Raw genomic sequence first — 8,506 nt, forward strand, 5'->3', positions numbered from 1 at the left:
GGGGCAGCTGACTCTCAATGAGTTATAGTAAAATTTTGCTTAAGCTGCCCCTGACCATAATTTTTGTTGTACTGTACCTTTTGTAAATGTGTATTGGTCGAATAAATAAATGAAATGAAATGAAATTATGTCACTTATATAATTTTTGATTTATGTCTGTAATTATATGTTTGTGTTGTGTCTTAGTTTAGTGTATTATCATTTTATTATTGTTTATCAGTTATTAAATGTGTATTTTATAACCCATAATAGGCCTATCAATAATTATAAATGAAATGATATAGTAAGATATACTGATACATGTTTAATTCATTTTAAATACACTAAAGTAGGCCTACACCAGACATAATAATCAATATTATAACTAACATGAAACACTAAAATCAGGGCTTACGCAGACACATAATTACACTGTTATACCCGGCATTAACCATGCCTCACCACAGACAGAGTATAATAGTACCCAACATACTTTTCATAAAACATTCATTATTAGAATGGTATCGCCGAGATGAAACCCAGTGTCCAACTTGTATACCTGATCCCTATTTTTTTATTATTTTATTTGAAACTATATTGAGAGGGTGGCTCTAAACAGCAATATGCTGACTTTTTATTTTGTTTACTCAACTTTTAATTTTAAACGTGTGTGACCCTAACAGCAGTGTCTTAAAGGAGCCCCTCTACAACAAAAAAACAGTAATTTGAATTCAGCATGAAATAAAAATTCAATTTACAAGAAAAACACTGGCCAAAAAAATGCAATATTTTATATACAATATTTAAAATTTGAAGTCAAACTTGAAACAGCAAGTAACAGTTCCAGAAGGTCCACTGATTAATCTCAGATAAGAAAGTATATAATACATACTCCAAGTATTGAAAGTATAATACATACTCCAAGTATTGAAAGTATAATACATACTCCAAGTATTGATAGTATAATACATACTCCAAGTATTGATATACACGATGGCATGTATTTCAATACTTGGAGTATGTATTATACANNNATGTAAGATTGATTAATAAGGAGATGTGTATAAGAGACAGTGCCAAGACTGTATAACAAGGCCTGCGCTGGGAATATATCCTCCATGCAAAAATTTGTCCTAGAAATCTGTCTGCATTTCTGAAAATAAAGGCTTTCTGAAAATAAAGATTTTGCTGAAAATTAGGCTTTGACCTATTCTTAATATATTAAACAATTGATGTACTGTATTATGTAGTAACGATTCTGCGCACTTATTTTTCTTGCGATTTTCCACGCAAATTTGAGCTGGTTTTTGAGGTATCATTTGCGCAATTGAAAAACTTTACAGTATGGGAAGCTCTCTTTCAAATACAGATATAAAATCCTTACTAAGGCCTACAATAATAAAATATGAGAAAATTTAAGGGTCATTGATTAAATCAACCTTTCCTTTAAAAAATTCTAATAATACGTCAAAAGAAAGAATAAAAAATTTTAGCTTCAAATTGTGAGTGGTTTTAAGTTATGACCATTTGAAATTTTGGTACGACGTCCCTATTTTCATTTTGGTAATGGCTCCTATAACTTTGTACGGTTATAGTAAGTAAGCTATACCTTCTGGAATAACAAAGATAAAAAGTTGAAAATTGCTACAAACAGCAGACTAATATTTGGCCCCTCTTTCAAGAAATATTAAAAATCCCTGAAGCATTGTGCAAAAAAATTTTTTCACTTTTTAGGAGGCCATATCTTATCAGTCTTTTATGTAAGGAAGCTAAAATTAGTAAAAGTAATGAATATGCTCATACTACTACATATAATTTTGCAAGGTAATTAGAGCAATAATGAAGGTATGATGGGGTTTGGAACATGGTTGCAGGACCATTGACCCTAAAAATAACCTCTACTTTGACTGACTGGATGACCATGTGGACCAGTTACAGATACACATATTATCATGACAGGGAAACTTTGAAATTTCTGGCTGTTTTGAGCTGGAATGTTCAAATTGCAAGAATAATAAAATAGCGAATTACATTCAGAAACAGGAACAACAATTAAAAAAATATATAATATGTACAACACATTGCACTCAGAAACAAATAAACAACAATTTGAATGTAACTTTAAAATATCAAAAGATAAAATGTTAAAACTAATAAAATGTAATGAATTGAATATTCATTTAAAAAGGATCCATACAAGTTTAATTTAACATTAAAATCAGACTGAATCCTGTTTGTTGTTGTTTAGCCTCCAAAAATGTCAATTGTCTATTGCAGGCAGGCTGTTCAAATGACTTTATTTAATTTTCTTTTACACAGGTGATGATATACACAGCTCTGTGTCTTTATCTCTGTGGCTGATCATGTTTTCTTACCAGAGACAAATTGTAGAACATGGCATCCTCAAACTGGGTATGCTGTAAATTTACATTCCTGAAATGCACACGCTGTTTTGGCATTCAAAAAGTGTTGAAGGTCCTTGGAATTTTTTTTAGTATACACCTCATTACCTTTCACCTTATATTACCATATGCACTACGCGACCACCCATACTCTAGCTATTTTTCACCCACCTGGAATGTCTATCAGAGGGCATTGGGTCTGAACGAGGACCGGATCAAAATGGCGGAGGGTTATTTGGATACTGTTAATGCGGCCCGTAGTAGGGAAATGTACAGTAATACAAATAGAGCTAAATTTGTCATAGGCATTGTAACAGTTGCACGTGTCTCGTATGAAAAAAGTGTTCCACAACCCAGATATCTGACACAAGTGGTGGCAAAAGTGCATAAATTGCTTGCAGAATCACCATCCAAGTTGGATTACCAGTTGTTCATTTGCAATGTGGATGACCAAGGTAGCAGTCACTCAGAGGCTATCTACCTCTCAAATTTCACAAGGATGGTCACCAAGAATGAAAATGGAAACTCAAATTTTCACTCAAGGCAAAACAGATGGGAACGCGAGAAGTTAGACTATAATTACTGCCTAGAGCAGGCATGGTTATATGACTCAAAATATGCCATTTTGATACAGGATGATGCTGTACCACATTCCAATTTTGTTGAGGTGCTTGAGTATCTGGTAAGCAACCATTTAGAATACAGGATTCAAGGTGGCAGACTAAGCCAAAATTTGGAAAAATGGGCGTGGATTAAACTTAACTTTCCTGAAAATCTTGCTGGATTCCTTAGGAACTGGCGCTTTGTTCTGGAATGGATTAGCATATCAGCAATGTTAGCAAGTATTTTTACTTTATTTGTAAGTTGTTTTTACCGATACAAATCACCTGTGTGCTTTTTATACATTATGTTTTTACTTAGTCTTTATTTCAATTTAAGTCTTACGTTGGCAATTGGTAGGCCATTTTTTATCAACATAGGAAATCAGTATAAATATTCATATACAATAAAACCGGCAACATCCTGCTGCCTCCCTGCTGTTTTGTACCCATCAAAGAATATTCCAGGTATTTTGAAATATCTTGAGAAGACTAAATGTAATACTAATTTGCCTTTGGATTTTGCATTGCCAAATTATGCAGAACAATCTGGAATGAAAGAATACCTTGCCTCACCAAATCTATTTACACATGTTGGAATGTATTCAGCTCTCAATCATCGTATCAATTCAAGAACAGCCTGGGCATACTTAAAAGAAGTTTGATACAGTAATGATAATGCTGGGGCGGATGCAGGATGTGGCAGTAGGGGTGCATGAGGGTCCACACCATGGTTGGGGCAAGGCAATTCAACAAAAGAACGCACATCTCAGGACATGAGAGGTTAAGTCTGGCATCAACATTCTAGGCACTGCCTGTTCCTACAAGCTGAATGTCACAAAAACCATAGCAACCAGACTATATTTAACCATCAGCGTGTGACGAATTACCCATGCGTGTGTTAGTTAGAAGGCCTTTGATAAAGTGCTGCATGTAAGATTGATTAATAAGGTTTTTGATTATGGTATTGTTGGTAATTTGGGTCTTTGGTTATCGCATTGGTTACGAGTCGTACTTAATGGTAGGAAATCACCCTGGGCATCAGTTACCAGTGGTGTACCCCAGGGCTCAGTTTTGGGTTCTGTGCTCTTCCTTATATTTGTTAATGACATTGATACCGTTTTTGATTCACTTTTTTTTAAATTTGCAGATGACACTAAATTTTTTCGAACTGTCTTGACTGAAAATGATGCAAGGAAATTGCAAGCTGACTTACATAATTTGTCTACTTGGTGTCAGGACTGGTTGATGCTTTTTAATGTATTCAAGTGCAAAGTAATGCACTTAGGTCATAATAATCCTAATTTTAATTATGAGTTAGAAGACATTGTTCTTGAAGTTGAGGAGGTGTTATTATTGATAAATCTTTGAAACCCAGCAAACAGTGTGTTGCTTCTGTCAAAACTGCAGATTGGGTACTCAGCAGTATAAAAAGGTCCTTTGAATATAAATCAGTTGCAAACATTAGGTGTCTGTATATCGGATTAGTTCGTCCACACAATTGGTCACCGCAATTAAGGAAAGATATAAATTTATTAGAAAAGGTCCAAAGACGGGCCACTAAAATTCCTAAATGTATGAAATATGTAAATTATGAAAAACGTCTCATAGGCTTTAATTTAACTACTTTAGAAATAAGACAAATCAGGGGGGACTTAATTGAGACATATAAAATATTAAATGGAAAAGAGGATATTGATAGGGATCTGTTTTTCGATTTGGCAATTGATTCCGTCACTAGAGGTCATGGTTGGAAGTTAAAAAAGCCTTATGCTCGACTAAATTGTAGGAAGCACTATTTTTCCCAAAGGGTCGTAAACGAATGGAATGCTCTTCCTGCCCACTTAAATAATTTAGTGGCGTTACGGTGAGTTAGTTGCCATGCTAATCGTGTGTTATGCAGTGATTACAAAGGCCTAATGATATTTTTCACTAACATTAGACTGAAATTATACAGTATTCATTATTTCAAAATTAATTTTACTGATTTTGTGGTGTATTGTCGATCATGAGACTCATTTTGCAGAAAAAAATTAATAAATTTTCTGTATCTACTCAAAGGTTTGTTTTGTGCACCTTAGAGTAGTCCAACATTGTCAAAATGACAGTTTAATATTATATAAGAACATGAAATTTCATAAAAATCGTAAATTTTCAATTGCTATAACTTTTCATTTTGTTGGTAATTTTTCATAAATCAATTTGCAGTTTATAAAAGCATTTAACAAGCTTGTGGTCAAAAGAAATCAAATGTATTAACAGACATTGCAAAGTACCCAAATTTAATAAAATAGTAACTAACACCATAAAACGTATGGCACCCATAGACGAATAATTGACGGCTGTACTCGTAACTAGTATCAGATTGTTGATGCGTACACTAAAGATCAAAGGACTGTATGCACGCGCTATGTTGGAGAGCGGAGATGTGCGTCCTTTTGTTGAATTACCTTGGTTGTGGCTGAGGTACAAGAATGTTGAATGGACCTCAAGGTACAGTACCACCAGGAAATTGCACTCTCGTACTTTAAAATCTACCGCTTCTTATTTTCAGAATGATAAAAATCATACAATTATCTTCCTTAATATAATGTAGGGGGTGCGATTGAAACATCTGTATCCGCCGCAGTAATGGGTTGTGACTAATGTACTGTATAAGCATCATTATGTTTTATAGTGTATGTATTTTGTCTCACCACTTTTTAGTGACTTAATTGATAACAGTTTGATGACTGGGTACATGAGTATGATAATCAGTAAATTTAATTACGTGGGGCTTTTATTTCAACTTATAACTGTGTTTAAGGCAATAATTCTGTTTCTATTCTTCTTGTACTCATCTGTTTTATAATGAAAATTGTGTGTCATGCATAGCATATTTGTATATTTTGATAAATCGACGACTTGCCAAATATTTTCATTAGAAAATAGTTAATTATACTGTAATCTGAATACTGTAGCTGTATGACATTTTAAGATGCATACAGTACTCATTTTTTAAATCCCAATGCATGCAAATGTCAGGTTAGTGGAATAGATGAATAATTACATTAATGTAGTACAGTATGCATTTCCAGCAACTTTGGTAAAATAGTTATATAATGTTATTAACTTTGAATGTCTATAAATGCTTCTTGATATTTTAGTGCACGATGCCTATATCTTTTAATACAGTAATTGTAGCATTTTTGCCTTGTGAAATTATTAACTAAATAAACAAAAGAGTACTGTAAATGGTTATGGTTTGATTTGTGTAATGTCTTTTCTTGTGAGTAATTTCTGTGTATCTAGAAAAAAAATATTAAATTCCATATTTACAGGATCAAATATGCTATCAATGAAGAAAAGAAGCCAAGGAGTAATCATAGAAAGCTTGTGTTATTAATAACGGCACTTCACGAAGCCATGACCGTTTGGTGATAATTTATACTATTATGTCATTGACTAAATGAAATGGAAAACTAAGAAAGTCAATAGATCATTCTAATAAAAAGCTGACATCAAATTTATTTCCATCAAAAACATTACAGGTACAACATATTATACTGCACTTTAAATCCTGGGGTGGACTGGATACAGCAGTTGATAGACTATCTTGACCGTCTTGAATTGTGATGCATGTATAGTATACATGTTCTTAAACACTGGTTACAAAAATCCAGCCCTAGTGAATTAGCACTTTACACCTACTGTATATTACAATTAGGGGGAACAATCTCGCCCTTGTTTAACTCTATTTCAATTGTTACTAAAATAAAAATGTGTCTCGCATCCTACTATGGTAGTCATGCCTCTTTGTGAGTGATGGCATTGCTCTCTAGTGCATGGTTTTTATTGTATGGCCATCACCAAATACTACAAATTAATCTAACCAGCACTGTTTTAACTCTGGTCATGGTAGTTTCATCAGGCTTTGTCAAAACTTTACTGACAAATAGACACAGAAAAGATACAATTTGATTTTTTTAATAACGATACTTCGTTGAGTAATCTTTTGGTGATACTACTAGACCTCGCCCCTTTCGTGCTCCACGAAATACAGTCTCTATGATATCAATCATCTCTTGCTTGTCTTCAAGCGGCCAGTTAATTTTGTTGTTGTTACCCGTTCCTAAATCAATCATGATATGCTTGTTACGATAAAAGAACATTAGAGTACATGGGTCGTACAACTCGTACATTTTATTAAAGTCTGGCACTTCTGTAATATCAACGACGTACACAACTGCAAAGTTCTTCACTTTATCTGCAATGCCAAAAAGCACCTCGTCCATTTTCATACAAAGTGGATCCCAATCATGTCCGAAACGTATAATAATTACACGGTCTTCCTCTGACAGAATGGCCTGGTCCACTTGCCATCCATTGTGTAAATGTGTTAACATGTAGGACATCTTGAGGACTTCCTAATAATCTTTCGTTCAATATTCCCTGCAGTGGAACTATTGTAGAAAACAAAACATTAAAAAAAAAATTGAATCCACATACTGAAAATAAATAATACTGTACATGAAAGTAATACATTTTGCAGAAGAATACACTCTAGGCTACATTAAATTATTAAGTTTAATAAAGGCTTATAATAGGCCTACAGTACACTACAGCTGAGCAATGGCCTCAACTATTGCTGGTGTGGGGTAATGCCCATATTGCGTTCCATACAAATTCAGTGCGGCCTAAGTTGTCGGTGGCAAAAGAAGTCATATTCCAAAAATAAGTCTTCAAGGATTTCATGGCAATTTGACAATAATAATTATACAACACAATACGATTTACTTTATTTGCAACTAAAAACAGTTGAATTGCACATAAAAATCATGTGTCTATTAGTTAAAAACATGTAAATGTAGACAAAAATGACAGTAAAATTAGCTTTTAGTAAACCATGTGCCATATGCTACAAATCTCTTTTTGATTAGTATACTCTGAAGAAAGTGTAAGAACCTTCAGGGGAAGAATGACTGAGTAAGTGTTAATCAAAATGTTGGGATTTTAGGCCTACAGTACAAGTACAATCCAAACGTTCTTCTTGGTACCGAAATCCTATAATTATTAATTAGTAGAACCACTATTTAAGGGTACACCTTGTATTAAAGTCATATCCCGTTACGATTCCTTGCACCTATTTTTACTCACTCAGTCATAGATATAATACTGTAGGTAGGGCCAAGGCCTGGAAGCGATTTTCCATGCAAATTTGAAATGATTTCTAGGTTAGCCTACCATTAGAGTCGAATACAGATCATTTCGGTCGCGCTTCGTTTCGGTCGCGCTTCATTTCGGTCGCGGTTTGTTTTCAACAAATATATGGAGCGCCAATGGAGTTTCGAAATGCTAAATTTAATATAACTAGGCCTAATTATCATTGCAAGTTCGTCAATCGGTTTATCATACTTTTTTTATTTATGTTTTGTTGTATTTCTAATAAGTAACAACAGGCTACTTAAAAGCAAGTAAAATTAATACTATTATTACTAAACTATCAATTAATATTATCGGACGGGTTTTATTTTATTTTCGTTTTGT

At 33.7% G+C, this 8,506-nt stretch overlaps 2 protein-coding genes across 4 annotated transcripts in view; one reads left to right on the forward strand and one right to left on the reverse strand.

The window, feature by feature from the left end:
- LOC117107679 (transmembrane protein 246-like) overlaps nt 1-4,999 on the forward strand; it is a 5,761-nt gene extending 762 nt beyond the window's left edge. Inside the window, exons 2-3 of one of the 3 annotated variants that reach the window (XM_033249404.1) lie at nt 2,299-3,240; nt 4,131-4,999. In XM_033249404.1, coding sequence (XP_033105295.1) covers nt 2,374-3,240; nt 4,131-4,160 — 897 coding nt within the window. In that variant the 5' untranslated portion in view covers nt 2,299-2,373 and the 3' untranslated portion in view covers nt 4,161-4,999. Of the gene's footprint in view, nt 1-2,298 lie in introns of all 3 variants that reach the window. The other 2 variants (XM_033249406.1, XM_033249403.1) reach the window with 2 other exon arrangements.
- A 1,413-nt stretch (nt 5,000-6,412) lies between these two features.
- The window catches only part of LOC117107648 (thioredoxin-like protein 4A), a 4,298-nt gene continuing 2,204 nt past the window's right edge, over nt 6,413-8,506 (reverse strand). The window contains exon 2 of the mRNA XM_033249360.1: nt 6,413-7,422. Coding sequence (XP_033105251.1) covers nt 6,946-7,374 — 429 coding nt within the window. The 5' untranslated portion in view covers nt 7,375-7,422 and the 3' untranslated portion in view covers nt 6,413-6,945. The remainder of the gene's footprint in view (nt 7,423-8,506) is intronic.

Source organism: Anneissia japonica, unplaced genomic scaffold (genome assembly GCF_011630105.1).
Source record: "Anneissia japonica isolate Jap-2015-1 unplaced genomic scaffold, ASM1163010v1 scaffold5330_len1712360_cov203, whole genome shotgun sequence".
In the NCBI taxonomy this organism is placed as follows: domain Eukaryota; kingdom Metazoa; phylum Echinodermata; class Crinoidea; order Comatulida; family Comatulidae; genus Anneissia; species Anneissia japonica.